The 17,329-nt window shown below is 43.8% G+C and overlaps 1 protein-coding gene across 17 annotated transcripts in view; it reads left to right on the top strand.

Moving 5' to 3' along the window:
* Positions 1 to 17,329, top strand: part of LOC105831729 — a 48,412-nt gene that overhangs the window by 2,827 nt on the left and 28,256 nt on the right. For 6 of the 17 annotated variants that reach the window (XM_036284690.1, XM_036284703.1, XM_036284702.1 and 3 more), the window contains exon 1: positions 15,230 to 15,254. The exons of 4 other annotated variants lie outside the window; for them this stretch is intronic. In XM_036284690.1, coding sequence (XP_036140583.1) covers positions 15,252 to 15,254 — 3 coding nt within the window. In that variant the 5' untranslated portion in view covers positions 15,230 to 15,251. 7 more of the 17 variants (XM_036284693.1, XM_036284692.1, XM_036284701.1 and 4 more) reach the window with 5 other exon arrangements.

Raw genomic sequence — 17,329 nt, 5'->3', positions numbered from 1 at the left:
CGGCAGAGTCGAACACGCACGCACGCACAACGTAGGCACGTACACACGCACGCACACACACACACATACATACGGGGGATTTACCCGAGGGTTTTCTGTGTCGTTTCTCACACAGGTCTCAGGTCTCGACGAGCATTCTGCGATAGTTCACCGCGATGCGATCGTTCCTAGCTATAGACACGAGCGGCGACGAATGAGTCGCCCGCCGCGACTCCAGGGGAGAGTTCGAAGATTTTAGGTACGTAGCAGTTTCTCTATCTCTCTCTCTCTCTGTCTCTGTCTCTGTCTCGCTTTGCGTTTCCTTCCCTCGCCAGCAATCCGGATCGTCTCGCCGAACGGAAGGTCGCTTTAATTAACGGGAGGAGTTCGACGCGAACTTTGTACAAGATAACGAGAAGTACGTACAGCTTGACGTTTCTCTTTTTTTTTCGCCGATTTTCTTTTTTTTTTTTTTAGATTATCAATCGTGCAACGAAACCTGATTTCGGGACAATTCAGTTTCACATTGTCCTTTTGCGCACTGAGGAGAAAATATTGCATAAAAATACATTTGCGGGATAAAAATTTATTTTGCTGAAATAAAAATCTTCGTTTAAATACGACGAGATAAAATTATATTTCTAGCAGATAAATCAATTAACGAGAGAAATGAGACGTGTTTCACGGAAATATGTATTCCGTCATCGAAAATGTCACGAGTAATATTTGCCCGCTGTTATTTCGACTATTATTTTTTTCCTCAATGCGTATTATACGTGTTCCCAATGAAAATGCTCGGTCCGCTTGTAAGGGTGTTTGGCGCGTGTTTTTCTTTTTTTTTTTATTTTATCATTCTATCTTTACCAATCATACAGACGTAAAACAAGAATAGAACGACGGAAAAAGCGCGCTAATGTCTTTACAAAGCGCTCTCTGAATACGGGCCGTAATATCTCCGTGAAGCAGCTGATTCGATTGCAACTGCACACGGGGAATGACGCAAAACGGCGAGAGTCTCTTTCTCCCCTGCGTGACTGTCACGTGCGCGTGGTTAATTAAACGCGCGCTCGTAAAAACTGTTGCCAGAGCGGCCCCGGATTGCTTCAATCGAGAATGCACTCCCTCCACCCTTCTTCATCATCCCCCGCCTTTCTTTCCCCTCTCTTTCGGGCGCACGCTGATTTCTCCACCCCCCCCCCCTCTCCACCCTCCCCAAAGTGTTCACGGCACCGCGTTTAGTGCCATCGTTCCCTCCCCGTCCGCGCGAAGTGCTGTTTCGTTGATCTCCCAATCTTGATAGTGGCAAGACGCATCCCCCAGGATGTGCAATCAAGTTTGATTAATCCTCCGTGGCGCACAATCTTGTTTAACATAAAGAAGGCGGACGCGGCAGATGGGAGTCTGTAGCAGCTTAATGTTGTAACGAACGAAATAAAAGTTTCCCGCGTTATTAAAAAGTTTTGCTTTTCCCGAGCACATGTGAGCCGTTCCATTTTCTATCCAATCTTGCGAATTATCCAGGAAGGTCTAGGTCCTGTCTGCATATTTACATGAGAGATAAAACGGAATTCTTGTAGAGAATCAAGTTATACCAATTTATATGATTTCAAACATGAAGTGGTTTTCGATGCATCCACGATTTTTTCCGCGTGACTTGTGCGAGTCTCTCTCAGATTAGATGTTATTTGCCACAGCAGCCGCGGTAATTATGCGGCAGATAAATTTAGCGGTTGATCCAAATTGCCTCAATTATTGGCTTTATAACGTTAAGTTGTTGACGTGACGCGTCAACTTTTGCGATCCGCCTCTGATACAATTGCTTGACTAATTATGCTGCGTTTTTGGTTATCAGCTTGTATACTTAGGATTTAACTCTGTGTAAATGAAATTAAATTCACATACACACGCACGCATGCCCACACGTAGAAAGAGAGAGAAAGAGAGAGAGATACGGAGAAAGAGAGAGAGAGATTTTCAGAGACTAAAATTCGCAAATGTTGCGTCCGCTGGAGAATTTTAATCGGAGAACAGAAATCCGTCAGTGAGATTAACGAGAATCACTGTCAGAGAACGAAATCCTGCCGCGTGATTCGGTTAACAATGGCGGTGGGAGAGCACGGATTTATGTTTTTTTTTTTTCCGAGGCTCCTATTTCGTCGAAAACTATAAATGTGCAGAGAATATAATTTCACAATCGCCGTAAACGAGGTGTAATGTCCCGCACAGCGTCGGCGTTGTAACGTCATTACAAATACACGGGACGGGGGAGGGGGGGGGGAGCGTAATGTATGTCGACGTGGAGGAATTTCGGAAATCCGCTTTCGCCGGACCCGACGCAAAAAGCGTAGAAGCGGGAGGGTGGAAGGAAAACCCTCCCCAAGCACAATTCACCAGGATCGCCCGGTGATATGAAATGATCCGCCGGAGTGACTCCCTGTCGATTTCGTTTTGGCGTGCGTGTTTTTTGCGGCCTGCTGCCGACAGGTGCTCGCGGAATATCGGGCGTCTCCCCGTTCTCGTGAATTTTCCAGCAAGTGTATATATATATATATATATACGTAACGTCGTGCCGTACGTCGTAACGGTGCCGTTCACCTCGCCCAGTCGTACGTCTCTAATCATCGTGTTGATCTTAACGCCCGCGCGGAAAAAAGGGCTCGATCTTAACGAGCGAGTTCCCTCCTTCCGCAGTATCGCGGTACCTTTATCTTCGCGGGGCAATCCGTATTTCAGAATCAAGTGAAACAAATGGTCTCGCTCGCTCTCCTACCGTGTTTTTCCCACCTTCCCGGGGTTTCCAACGCCCGTGAGTTCCCTTCCATTAATTTCTCACTCGCCCGCTGGAGGACCCGCCGGACATAAAACGACAGTAGATTTCGGAATGAAAATGTTGACAGTCTGCGCTCCTTATCGCGCGTAATAGTCTTTTATCCGCGACGAAGGGTTTTGCAAAGGTTCTTCATTGCCTAATGCGCTCTCCACTCGATTCAAGACGGTCTAGATCATCATGTGCATGATTTTTCTGTCAGTATTAAAACAAAAGGGAAACGAAATAAAAATGACGAAACACAAGTCGTTACGCCGTTTCATTAACGCGCTGTAAGCAGAAATTTTTATCTCTGCAATGACCTGGGGTCTTTAATAGTTCTTTATTTGAAAACTTTTGCAATCCTTCATCGTGGCAGGAGGGATGTAGAAAGATCCTTGTACGGATAAATATAAACCCAGAAAACAAACTATTGAAAAAAATGCAATTTCGCCCGACATCACGTATCCGAAACGTATACGCGAACGTGTTGCTTTGTACATACGAGTGTTGGTACACGGCTGTCGTAAAAATCTCGTACTCCTGATTTGACCCCGACCTGAATCGAAGTGGCGGACAAGTATATAGCTGCGGGTATACTCCCCGCATCTAGTTTGCATCGGTTTTGCATTTCTTCGCGAGGAGGGGCGGAAGGAGAGCGGAGGAGACGGGGCGGGGGGGTGGGGAAGGGGAGGATGCATCGTTAGAAGCGTGCCGCGTTAAAAAAAACATGGCGAAAGGGAGAGATCAGGCTGCACTTTGTACGTTACCGCTAAAAATACGCGACGGCGGGGGTGGGAGAGGGGCCGTTGGGGGATGACGATGCGCTCGCTCGCTTGCATCGCGCCGCTAAAGCGGTTGTGCCGCATCTGCATCGGGCATTGTCAATAACGCCGGCAAGATGCGACGGACGTTAACAATACGTTAACGACGTGCACGCGCGCAGAAACGGCCGCGTTTAATCCGCGAGCTCATCGCTAATCTCTCGCCGAGCCGGGTTTGCAATATGAAGGAAATATCAAATGTAAGAGAGAATCAACGCGGTGGAACGGGAGGGAAACAAAAATCAATGAATAAAAATAGTTCCGTTTCGAGTCGGGCTTTTCCTTATTTCTCAGAAAATCTGCACGTCTTGAGAGGCAAAGTCGAAAGGTAGAATTGAAGGAATTGATTTCCTTCAGATGCGAAACAAGGGGGCGCGTTTCCCTCATAATGTATTCGAGATCGGTTTCCTTTTCGTGCCTGTAATAATATTATATATTATGTTATTTAGGACGCGAGACTTCGCGACGTTCTTAATTCTCGAACGATATATTCGTGCAATTTATTAAAAATTACGGGACCGTCATGACGTATATTACATTCTTCTAACTTGCTCAGCGCCTGCGAAATCCGTTCCCGCCGCCGTTCCGAGAGCTTAAGCGCGGAAATCACAATACCGCGGAAAAATACTCTCGACGGAATTAATCGCGTCGTTAATACCTTACCCTTTGTTTCAACGAGTTTATTCGCATGCTTCCCCCGTTCCGCCCGGACATAAATAATCGCCGGCGGCGCGGTTTTTTTTTTTTTTACGTACAGATTACGCGGGACGTGAGCAGAGCTACCGTGGAGAGAAGAGCTACCGTGCAAAACAAATGTATAATTTCAGCAGGTTCAATTCTCAATTAAAAATTCTCATCGAGAATCGAACGCGTACTCTGCGTGATAAACACCGCGTAATTTATTTCTGCGGAGAGAGCCGAACGAGACTCAAACGTTTCAGCACCTCCGCGCCGTTTGTATCCGTCCATATGTATCGGGTTCTTCTCAAACTGTACACCGGAAAAAAAAGAATATTCTCGAGAAACATCCTTATTTTCGAAATATTAAATATCAAAATAAGATAAGGCGTAGAAGGGCACTGCTCGCTTGCGTGGAGAGTCTTGTAAAATTTTAGATCACAATATTTGAATAATACACAGAAAAAAAAGAATATTCCTGTTATCCATCTACATTACGTTTCTTAAACGACTATTATAATATTGCAATAAAAATATAATAATAATGATATTTTGTTGAAATTTAAAACTCAAGTTTTTTAAAGAGGAAAATTATACACATTTACTTATATGTAATTTAATCTTCTTTAAAGAACTTGAATCTTAAATTTCAACAAATTATTATTATAAAAGATTGTCATTGTTTCATATATAAACAAAAATGTGTGTATTCTTGCTTATATATGAAACAATGACAATCTTTTATAATAATATTTAAATTACATATAAATAAATGTATAATAATTTAATTTTCTTTTTTAACCCTTTGCGGCACATATTTTTTTATTAATCGGATTTTTATGAAAATTGGTATAGAAAGGTTTTATAAAAAAAAAAGATAGATAACAGGAAAATCTTTTTTTTCTGTGTATCATTCAAATATAAGAAACGGCTGACGGCGTACGGCCAGCCAAGTGATTAAAATCCTCTTTCTTTCTTTTTACTTCGATTATATTCGAGATGTATTTCCGCTCGCCGGAGCGTAAATGCGGAATGAGAATAGGACTACAGGGGGATGTCTCGCGTCGCGTCTTCTCCATGCGATTCGCAGACGTGAATCATCGGCTTGGTATCGACGTTCGATACGGCTGGAGACGTACGATATTGACACGTGAGCGCTCTCTCTCTCTCTCTCTCTCTCTCTCTCTCTCTCTCTCTCTCTCTCTCTCTCTCTCTCTCTCTCTCTATATATATATATATATATATATATATATATATATATATATATATATATATAATCACGGAGATGCGGACGTCAGAGAGGATGCGTCGCAAAATGTTGAGAATCGGCTAACAAACGTTAATGACGCGCGTAACGTAACGAGTAACGAGTAGGGCCGGGGTTTTGTTGCGCCTGGCAATTGGGCGCTTCAGCTACGCCAATGCAGAATTTGCAAATGCGACATTTGTGTAATTGGACAGAATTGATTGCAGCGGAGTGACTGAATAGCGCCGTCTTCCCCGCCTTCCGGTGGCCTAATGCGAGGCCCCTCTTGTCAAAATCAATTCTAACGTGAAACACCGGCATACAAATTCTATTAATAAACTCGGCACACATTTGCGAAAGTAAACGAGATTATGGAAATAATATATATATATATATAATTATTATCGAGATATCAGTTATCGATACTAATTTATCGTATCCCAAGGATAAGAAATCGGTCATTCCGGTAAGAAATCCAATCTTGTATTTCCGGATCGGGATAAGGGGTCCAGTTTCAAATCGTTATATTCCTGTAACGAGGGAGAAACCAGAGAGGGAGAGAGAGAGAGAGGAGGGGCAATACGAGCCGTAACGAGAGTCGCTATGTCGACGTGTGCACGACAATTAGGTGGCAAGTAGTTCGTTTGATGATAACGTGTCGGCTCGACCTGAAATCCAGCGCGCGCGACATTCGACCGCTAAAAATAGGAAGCGTTTACCCGTCCATTGAGATTCCGAATCGATCGATCGCGCATCCTGGCGTGTAACATCGACAGAGTAACCGACATCGTTTGAATTTCGTTTTTCCAAAGGGACCGCCGGTCGTATCGATCTGTTGACTGTCGACGATGGCGGCGGCAGGCCGAATGACAAGCGGATAATGTAAGGAGAGGTATTGTTAAACTCCCACACACCGCTCCACCGTGCGTTATTATTACGAGATTACGCGAGTGGGTGATGTACATCAGGTTGTCTTTTAAATTCGAGGAGCTCGCGTTACGCCGTTTCCGCTCGGCGTTGCTTCAAATGGCGGGATCGATATGGACGAGGTAGATTTTCTAAATCGGGACGTATCCTGGAAAAGAAGATAAAGTTATAATACCTCCGCAATAATGATTTCAATCACAATTTCAATGACACTGATGTCAGTTTGACATAAATATGGAAAGAAAAATACGCTTCACGTTTTATCCGATTTTTAGAAAGATTTGATTTGCGTTTGATTTCGACAATAATCCGTTCAAAAGTCAAATGTGATTTGACGTGCCATTGATTAGCTCCATTTTCGTAGCACGTTCATTAATTTATTTCGTTCGGTTATTATTTTACTGTATCTCGAATAACAATTGTGATATTTCATTATATTTCTCGACACTTTTTTTTTTGCAATTTTCTGTTCAGTGACCTTATTCAGAAGGTATGAGTTATTATTTTCTCAAATACCTTTTTACCTCGGTAGCACAGTAGCATCTTCCATCCGAGAGCTATGTGTATGTAATTTTCACGGGATTTCTTTACCGTGCATATACCTGATAAATACACGATGATACCTATACTTATACAATGGTTCGTGTACATGTGTTTGTGTAAATATTCAATACGTGTACATACACAACTTTGTCAATGTGTACACAATTTCTAAGGTGAAACAGAAATCTGATACTTCGCTGGTTTACATTAAAAAGTCGTGTTATTAATGCACGAAACGGTGAAAATATACGTGTACTCAAGATTAATTTTAAGCGTTATAAAATACGTTCTCTGTGAAAAATGAAAATGCGCTCCTACAAAATTGTCTTACTTCTCCAGAATTTTTAAATATTTCCCGAGAAAAGGATAAAATAGATTTAAGCCGAGTAAAAAGAGCGTGTGCCTCGCCACATTTCTCTTTAAAATTAGATTACCCAATATACCCTTGTACGCCCATATGATTTAATGAAAATTAGATGTTGATGTAAACTACAGCGCCGACTCGCCGTATTTTCCTTGTATAAACATTTCTTCGTGTTCAAGAAAGCTGTAAATTGCATCATTAGAGCGATGTTCCTTCGGGTTTCAGCAGAAGGAAATGAAAAAGTCAGGCGGAGTCGTCATTACCGAAATTCTCTTCCTTTCCTCTTTTATTATTATTTATCCCTTTAATTTGCGCCCGACCGTCGGCGATATCTCACGGCGAGACGTGCCCGCGTATGAAGCGTGCCCCCATAACTCGTCGCGATCCGACAATATAGCGCCGGGCTCGAGCACGATCTTTTAAATTAAAGCCATTAGATCCGTAGCATTATTACCAGAGGCCTGATACTCCACGTGAGACTCCATAAAATCCCACAAGTTGACTCAGTGACGCCGTCGTCGCCACGAAAGAAGACGAGAGAGAGAGAGAGAGAGAGAGAAAGGGAGGACCGTTGTGCCCGCGTCGATATACGTTTAATGGGGGACTACGACACCACGCAATAAGTCTTAATTAGATTCTATTCTGACGGAAATTTTATTTACGCGCGATGACCGAAATACTCGACGCGTTGGGCAACAAATTAGACGAGGCTTATTAACTTCGTGATTTAATCGCGGAGGGATTAAAACTGAAAATTGAAATTAGAGGAGCTTTCTCCGGGACAACTTTGCGTTGTCACGTAATCTGTGACTCGAAGGGATGTCCGCTGATTTCATAATAATTCATCTTTTATTCATACACCGTTTAATATATTCGTTTAGATGAGATATATATAGGCGTGCGAAATTCGTCGCGGGCGGGAATGGGGCCAGAATTCGGCGAGCGGCGCAAACGGGTTATTAAATCCCATGTGTCAACGGGCGAGTGCCACGTCACCGAATTAACACCGATAAAACTAGTCCGAAGTTGATTATCCGGAGTTGACTAATTATGATATCCTTTTTTTCCTCTTTTTCTCGCAAACTCTCCCTTTTGACGAATCAAAGTCCCTCTCCTCCCCCCCCCCACCCCTCCTCTCTTCCCCTCCAGCGGAATAACGAGCATAAAATTATGGGCCGTTCGCCTCACGCGATCACAGAATTGATCTAATTCTCCCGCGTTCTCCTTCCTCTCTTCCATCCTTCTCGAGAGCGCGTCCCTCTTTTTTAATTGAATCGGATTATGGAAACGCGTCGGGCATTTCAGACGTCGCCTGTGGCGAATGTCAATAATCTTAAGTGGCCATGAGAAGTGGGATTATTTGAAATTCATTGGATTTGCAGAAATCCCGGCTTTTTACGGAATCGCGAGATACGGAGAATCGAGATCGAGATCTCGTGATAAAAGGGCTTTAGATGTACGGTGCATCCGTACATCTTGCGCGGCGCACCGTCTACTAATAAATTTACCTTGCCGACATTGTACATACGTATTCGGCTTTTGTAAAAAGGCAGCGATATATTCGGATCGCTATCGCGAACGAATAAAAAGGATATGCCACGGTATTCTGGTTTTCCACAAAAAGAGTACGAACGTGTGTTCGAAATTCCGCTCCTGTAACGGAAAATTTTAGTTTTTCTCAAAAGAGGTACGATAGTCCCGTTGTCCTAAATTTTATCCGTTAGCCGATAGCTTTTTTAAAGGAGCAGAAATATAGGAATGTTATATACGGGAATATTATAGGAATATCGGTGAAGGCAGAAATAGGTAAATAAAAATGAGCACGTTTGACAAGTCAGTTGATTGTCAGATGGCTAATATTAACCTTTCAGGCACAATCGTGTATTCCGTGTCCGCCTGATTTATATCCGTGGAAATTTCTCGAAATTTCAAAGGTAATTAAATTGAAAAAATTTTTTTTATCAATTATTGTACTATACAAGAACAAAAAAACCTTTTTTTTTTAAACTTCTCATCTTTAAACTATTAATGTAGCAATTTTTCTCCGAACATATAACAGAACAAAATTGAATACTTAATTAATATTTGGAGAGTTTATTTCAAAGAGAAAAATAAAAAAGACATGAATTCTTTGCGGCTTTTGCGGGTATTTTATATTTATTATTTATTTATCTTATAATACTTTAATTTTATACCTTGTTTTATAACATTAATATAACGTTAAGAGATACAGAAGGAAACATTATTTAAAGTTTAAAGTAATCATTTTCTTCACTTTTTATTTATAAATATTTTGATAAATTTTTGAAAAAAATTTTCTGAACTTGTTCGGTTGGCAAAATATTATATTTACTTAAAATTTATGTTAATATTTTCCGTTTTCTGTTTTGATTCTTGTCAGAAAAAAGCTTGTCGCGATGTGACGCTATTGATAGAGTCTGATCGGACTGCAGTCCAGATTAAAAAAAAAAAAAGATTTGTTTGTGTAGGAAATCCTTCTATCATATTGCATTTTATTTTTCACAAAAAGAAGTACAGACATTGGTTCTAGAAACTTGAATATATATTTATGATTTTTTTTAACTTTAAGAGAAAAAATTTTTTTTATGAATGGACGCCAAACCCTCATGACTGATGAAGCAACAATAACGATGCTTTTTTATATTATACCGTAACATATTTTAATTTATTAAAAAGTACCAGTCAAGTTCAACTGTTGCAACCATTATTCTTGCTGAACTCAATGATGTCATGTGCATTTCACTATTTGCGACATATAAAAAATCAAACTTACGTTAGAAATTCCGTTTGAAGGATTGATACATTTAAATATCTCAATTTTAAGATAAAATCAACGTGTTTCGTTTCAAGAATTAAAGTGCCGTAGCGGATAATAACTACACGCTTATGCCGAAGCAAATCGATCTCCGAGTCTGGCAAGGGATCTCTGCGACGATGGTGCGCGTGCACGATAGACTATACGTACGGACTCAATGACGTCGCGCTTCGGTGAAAAACCCATTGTACACACATACCCCGTTCATAATTCACTATATACGACAAAGCCGAAAACAAGGCTAATGCGATGGCTCGTAATTGCAGCGCGCCTCGCGCGGGCAGCAACTGCGGTGGGAATTCTTCGCAGGCTGAAGCGCACATAAATTGAAGCATGTTGTACATTGGCTCGAGCCCAAACACTTAAGAGTTTGCATCATTCCCGGGCAGTATTCATATATATACGTCGGGTATACGTCGAACGTACATCGATACACCCAGGAAATGTCAGTATTTCAGTCGACTGACGTCTTGGAAGTGCCAGTACTTTACATCCGCATAGGTGGTCGATACTTTTAATAACCATCAATGTTTTAACAGCGCCACGCCGCGTATTGAAAACGGCGCTTCATTGCCGTGACGCGATCTGCATAACGCGCGCGGCGGACAAACTCGCCGATCGCGGGGATCGATTTTACGAAATTATCCGCTCGACGAGATTACGAAAGTTGCGATATCGGATCGTGACTTAATAATACTTTAACGGCGCCGTAAGTCTCTAATATACCGGGCTATTTATGAGCTCGCTGCTCGACGGGCTTTCAAATCGAATCGAAGTGCGAAAATTGCTGTTTATCGATTAGACCGAAAAGCCGCGGCGATCGTCAATTTGCGCTCTTTTCGTCTCATCACTGGCCCGATATTAAAACCCCTCGCGGCTCTACGAGGCGGCGAGACGACGCAATGGCCAGAGACGCGCGGGTCGCCACCGTCTGAGAGAGTCGGCGTTTCTCCTCCCCCCCTCCCCCCCCCGATCGACGACTGTGGATCCGCTGCTGGTCGGCGCGAAGCTCGCTCGAGGAAAACGCGCGGAAAACGCGCGGCGGACTCGCGGCGCGAGTCCGCGACGAATCGATCGCCAGGACGGCGCACGGCACTCCGCTCGGGCGCGTTCCTTTTCGCGCGCGCCAAAAAAAAAAAAGGTAATCAGCCGAGGAGAATCGCGTCCAGACCGTCTCAAAAACAGCCGTCCGTCGGTTTTTTTTCGCGCCCTCGCGAAAGCAGGAGGAGAACGCGGTACGAACACGACGCTCGACGTGTTGAGCGTCGCGGCGCGGCGCGACGCGGCGGGATTCAAAATGTGCCGATTGTATCTGTTGGTGCCAGTGACCCCCTATTGATTCCACGCTCAGCGAAGCACAGACCAGACCCTCTCGTTCCTACCCTCTCGCCACTCTCTCGTCCTCCACCTCTTTCTCTCCCTCTCGCTTTCTCCTTCCCTATCTCTTCTTTCTCGCTTCGTCTCTTTCCCTCCCTCTCTCTCTCTCTCTCTCTCTCGCTGCCGGCTCCCTTTCGCCTCCTCGTCGCCCACTCGCCTCCTCGTGTTCGACTACCCTCTGTGCGCCCACCCACCCTGCCCTCTCGCTCTCTTACACGGTTACGCGCGATATATACCGACCGCTCACAGCAGTGTCCCACGCCAGCGAGCGCCCGACATCGGTTTCACCCTGTAGTAACTGCCAGCCAACTAACCGACCAGCCAGCCTGGGCGAAAATTTTAACTCCGTCACGAAGGCCGCGCAAAATCCGCCGTTTCCTGCGGCTGCCCGTGCGAACTGCTATCTCGCACGTTTGGGGCTAAGTCAGCCGCTTTTCTCCCCGCGGGACACAACAAAGGCGGGATTATTAACGGGGCTAAACGTTTCGCGTTACCTTCGTTGTCTCCTTCTGAAACACCTGGTGAGCCAGGAGAGACTGGATTGAAGAAGTGAAAAAACTTCAGAGATTGCGGGGACCCTTGAAAAATCTGTAGAAAAACACGCCTCCCCTTTCGGGACTTTCAATTCTGCTTTCAATCAGACTTCTTGCGCGTCTATTGTGCCATGGAAGTCATTAATTTTGTTACCGGGTTGCAGTATTTTGCAGTTACCTTTGAAGTAAATAATTGGCTTAAAGCGTACTCTTTGATCGAATACTTTCTCTCACGGTTTCTCGGTATTTAATATTAAATATCACCGTCAGATCAGATTAACATTCTGTTAAAGTCCGTTTGATAACAATGAGAATTAAAAAGACCCGTTATTTATACATACTTCTGAAAATTTTGTAAAAATAAGTATTTACTTCCAGGAAAAATCTGGAAAACCTCCAATTTTTTAGAAATTTACTTTTTCTACTTGAAAATTACAAACACACACACACCCACAGAGAGAGAGAGAGAGAGAGAGAGAGAGAGAGAGAGAGAGAGAGAATCGATTAGTAATAAAAAGATAAAATGTGGCACATTTACATACGTTCTTGTGCGATCCGTAAATTTTTATAAAAGTGTTATTGATAATAGAAGACACATCGTTTTATTATAATTTAATACTGTTTAACCACTTTTCGATTTTATACCTTCGATAAGCTACATACAGTTCATTCTTCTTTTTAGTACTCTTTTAAAAATTTTATTTTTAATATTTTTAACTTAAATGGCTTTTCTTTGTAATTGTATTATTAAACGTTTTAAAAAATATAATAAAATGTATTTATTTCGTAACTGCATTAAAAAATTCTTTAATTTTACCTGGGAATTTTAAATAAAATATCTGGTAAAAATCCAAAAAAGTCAAGGAATTATTTTGTAAAATTTATCAGAGAATTTCATAAAATTCGAGTAAAAATGAGTTAGAGCTTTGATGAAGCAGGTTCTGCTACATTGAATTTCACGTGTAAAAACTACGGTCGCGCGCAGTTTAAACAAGGTTCGATCAATCATAATTTTTTTTCTAAATAAACAACGGATTAGTTTTACATGTGAGACTCGCGGGCGACATATTCCACAATCTTTATATCGGCGGCTTCCGCGGAGGGACGGTTATTTTTGCTGTTCCGAGCAGACCCCTTTAAGCTCTTTAAGAGCCACGGGAGAAATTTGTTTGTGTCCAGTAGGAGGCGCCTGTGATAGAGTTCGAAAACAGGAGCAAGTCGATAGTAGTAGCCGCTGGTAGTTTCACTGGAAATCGCACGACGAAGAGTTACTGGGACAGGTCTATACATATGCCATTGTCCCCTCTTCCCTCTCCCCATCCCTCTCCGCGCTTCGGAACCTGCGTTAAACTGTAGATCGTAGATTAATGGCTAGTAGACTATGTTCGAAAATGGGGGGGAGTGAAACCGTTTATAGAGCGTATTCCCATATTTTCCAAGGAAGCCGCCGCGCCTCGCCGCTGTTTTCGATCTTTATTACGGGCAGCTATCGGCCCATAAATTTGTGAGAATACTCGCGCGACCGCACGAGTTTACTTTATTAGTACTTCTACCTTTTTATATACGACTCTACGAGGAGCGATCGCTGGATTTGTATTGCAAAAGGCGAGACGCGGAAACTGAAGTATTTTATGTAAGCGCAACAGTTCCGCGAGTGAATAAAATGCAGACCGCCAAACGGGCAGGCGATGATCGGACACATCTGTGTTTCGCGCTGGGAACACGCGGCGAGAGAATTACGGACATCTCTCTTCGGGTTAAAATTAGCTTCTCCACGCTAGTGCAATCTTCCTCCCATTCCAGCGGGTGATCACACGTGCCGTCATACGTGATGGAAGATTCATGGAGGTTACCCATTGTTACATAGGCGGGGAGAGGAGCCTGGCTTGGCTGCGCCGCCGTTGTCGTCGTCTTCGTCCCGTTCGTTCATCTCCCGTTCGTTCCGCGCGCCAAGTAGGCGAAAGCCGTACTTTTATCACTGTCGAGGAACGGAATTTCCCCGTTTCTAAGTTTCCACGTGCATAAGGTGCGGGATTCTAGACGGCACGAATTATACGCTATTTGGGGCAACGTAATATGTGGTGCGTCTGACGGCGGCGGCGGCTCGCTTTTCGCGTGTTTCCGTAATTCCAGAAGCGCCGTTTCGCATTCGCGCACCCCTCTCTCCTCGTCGTCGTCGTCGTCATCGTTCTTCTTTCGTAATTCTTCCCACCGGATCACGAAGACCACCAGATATCGCGTGTGACGAACTGCTACTTTTCGTTCTCCTCCTTCCTTCCCCTCCCCTCCTCCCGCGCGTGAACGTACGTACTTTTGCACGTTACGCCTTCGTATTACGTAAAGTTATGCCGCCGTTTGCGGAATAAATCGCGCTTTCTTCAACAGCCACGCTTGCGTTATTACGCAAACTTTTACTCCTCGCCTTCCCTCCGTTTCTCCTGCTTTCAATGGGGAAAATTCTCGAACGTGAGGGAGAGACTGGGGTAACAGAGCGCGGATCCCACAGTCACTCTTTCTCTCCTGTCTGGAGAATGCCATGTAAAACGAGCGACGGGAATACGTTACCTGTCGGACGCCGAGTTGCGGCGGACGCGAAAGGATAAATCGAGTTCAGCTATGCGAAACTAATAATGCCGCGTGCCTGTCCGGCATTTTCCCTCGAAACGCCGCGACGCGGCGCCTCGTTCGCTCGCCCGGCTTTAACGCCCGGCTTCCGCAAGTGAAGTCGATGTACATAACGCGGGAGGCGTATAATACAAATTAACGAATGCACGGGTGTTTGCTCGCTCGCTCACTCCTCGTCCACGTCGCTCGCCTTGCAATTCGGTTAGGCGCTGACTCACACACGCCACGCACGATGACTCATGCACGCGCGTACGGTATACTCATCCCCTGCAGTATGACGAATAGGGGGTACGTCCACGAAAAAGAGAAGAAGAAAAATTGGAACGTCCATCTCGACACGCTCGAGAACTGAACTCCGGCGTGCACTTCCGGCGTGTTCAATTTCCGACAGGTAGTACGTACGGGCAAGCAATCCCTTTTCCCTCGGAGAGCTAAATATTCATTTGCAAGCGCGACTGCGTCGAGAATTATTTCGCCACTGAAAAGGAATTGTCGGAATGGAAATTTGGTGGAATGGTAATTTGATTGAGATATAATCGACTGAATGTTTAGAAATTGCAAAAATTGGCCATGTCAACGAATTCCTGTGTTTTGCTTTCTCACATTTACTTGGCACAAATAAGAACAGTATAACGCCAATCAAATCTTTTATTTATTTCCAAGTAAAAGAAATATCCCAGTGAGAAATGGTACATCGAATCGACATCGATTCAACATCGAAATCATCATTTCGATGTCGATTCGACGTCGAATTGATGTCGAATTAATTACCCGTTTCTCGCTGGGTAACGTTTTAACCTCTTCCCATTTGCCGTCTATCCCTCAAACTGCAATTTTGCGGTTACCTTACACCCGAACACCTAACCGCGTGCACCGTTTCTTCCGTAGAATTTTGGAGAATTTTTTCGAAGCGAGTTGAACAGCTAACGGCACCCACCGCGGTTGAGCAGTACGTTGGGGGGCGTCGACCGCGGAATTTTCGCAAGTCCCGCGCGGGAAAAGTGCTGTTAATTAAAAGCGTTAAAGTTCCTCGGGAATAAGGCGCGTTGAACCCCGGCGACGGGACTTTGCCTTGCATCCAAGTTGCCGGCATAACAATAAATTCGGCGCGGAAAGTTCGCGACTGCGAGGGTCGGTCGGTCGGTCGGCTGTGCATAACAGGCTCTCGAGGTAATAACTCGAGTTTCGGAATAACTGTTTGCCCTCGCGAATTTCTCTCTCGCGCGAGGAGAGGAAACTTCCGGTGCCCGTCCCGGCGAAGTATATGTATGTATGTACACCTACGCGCGAGTCCCCCATTGTGAAACGAAAGAAACTCCCGACGGGTAATTATTGTCGCGTAATTAGGGATGATTTACCCCCTTCTTGCAGTCTCGTGCGAGGTTCTCTCCGAAACTCGCTAGTGATTTAATATACTCGCGATGTACGTATATTTAAAGAAGGAGCTTTTATTATTCAGAGAAAATGGAAAGAATCGTTTTTTCGCGTATGGAATTTAAGAGTTGTGAGTTTTATTAAAATGCCTCAATGAAAATAGCTTGCAGTGAAAGCGCGTTAAAATACTGTTTATTATTTATGAAACTCAGAGAAGCTGTTTCTGTGTACTCCACAGATTGAAAGAATATCAAAATGTATCTCGATGAAAACAATTTAGCGGGAGTGTGTTAATGCTGTTTATTGATTGTAGAAATTGGAAGAGAGCTGTTTTTGTACATCAGATTGCGGGAGCTTCCGAATGCATCAATGAAAATAATTTATCGGAAGATGTGTCTGTTAATACCTTTCCCCAAAAGGTCCGATTCGAGTTGAGTAATTTCGAGACCAACGGCGACGTATCTATAATTAATATTTTCGCAATAATCTCCTTTTCGAATATCTATCCCCGAGAAATATATCTATCTATATCTATCTATTATAACTTCGGACACGCGCGAGAGGGGCTTCGACCGGCGCTCGCTCGCTCGCTCGCTCGTTCGTTCATATCACGGTCTCTGTGTCTCACCCCGTATACACCAGTGACCCAACCCTACCGCACGCGGTGCTCCAATCCCCTTTGAACACCGGCGGCTCTGTATGAAGTATAACACTTTCGCGGTGTCGCGCACACGAGTGGCACACGGCGCGGGGGTTGAGTGGCGCGTTGTTCCCCGGCGCGAATACGACCTCGTTAGAGTAAGGGGAAGAGCGAGATTTTTCGTTTCGTATATGTACACGGGGCGGCTCGAAAACTGCAGCGATATACACACGTTTCGATGGCCTTTTTAGATAACTCGAAAACTCTTTCGGCGGATTTAAAGCTTTCTAGCGGCGCGAATCGGCGTGTTAAGTACGTTAGATGTTCTCGATTTTCGGAACCTTTTTCGAGGGAAATGTTATTTCGCGAGCTCCGAGAAAAGAAAGATGAAAAAGCGCATAGGGGAAGGTAATCTTCTTTTGACCTATTGTAACCTTTGACCTGTAAAATTATTGGATATTTGTAAGTGTAAAAATATATACTTGTAATTTGACAGCTAAAAGTAAAGTGTATATACAAGTAATAATAAGAGAATGTAGATCCATTTGAAAAATGCGATTGATTAATTTATAGTGTA

The sequence above is a fragment of the Monomorium pharaonis genome, chromosome 3 (genome assembly GCF_013373865.1).
Source record: "Monomorium pharaonis isolate MP-MQ-018 chromosome 3, ASM1337386v2, whole genome shotgun sequence".
Lineage (NCBI taxonomy): Eukaryota > Metazoa > Arthropoda > Insecta > Hymenoptera > Formicidae > Monomorium > Monomorium pharaonis.
This window is presented reverse-complemented; position numbering and strand designations above follow the sequence as displayed.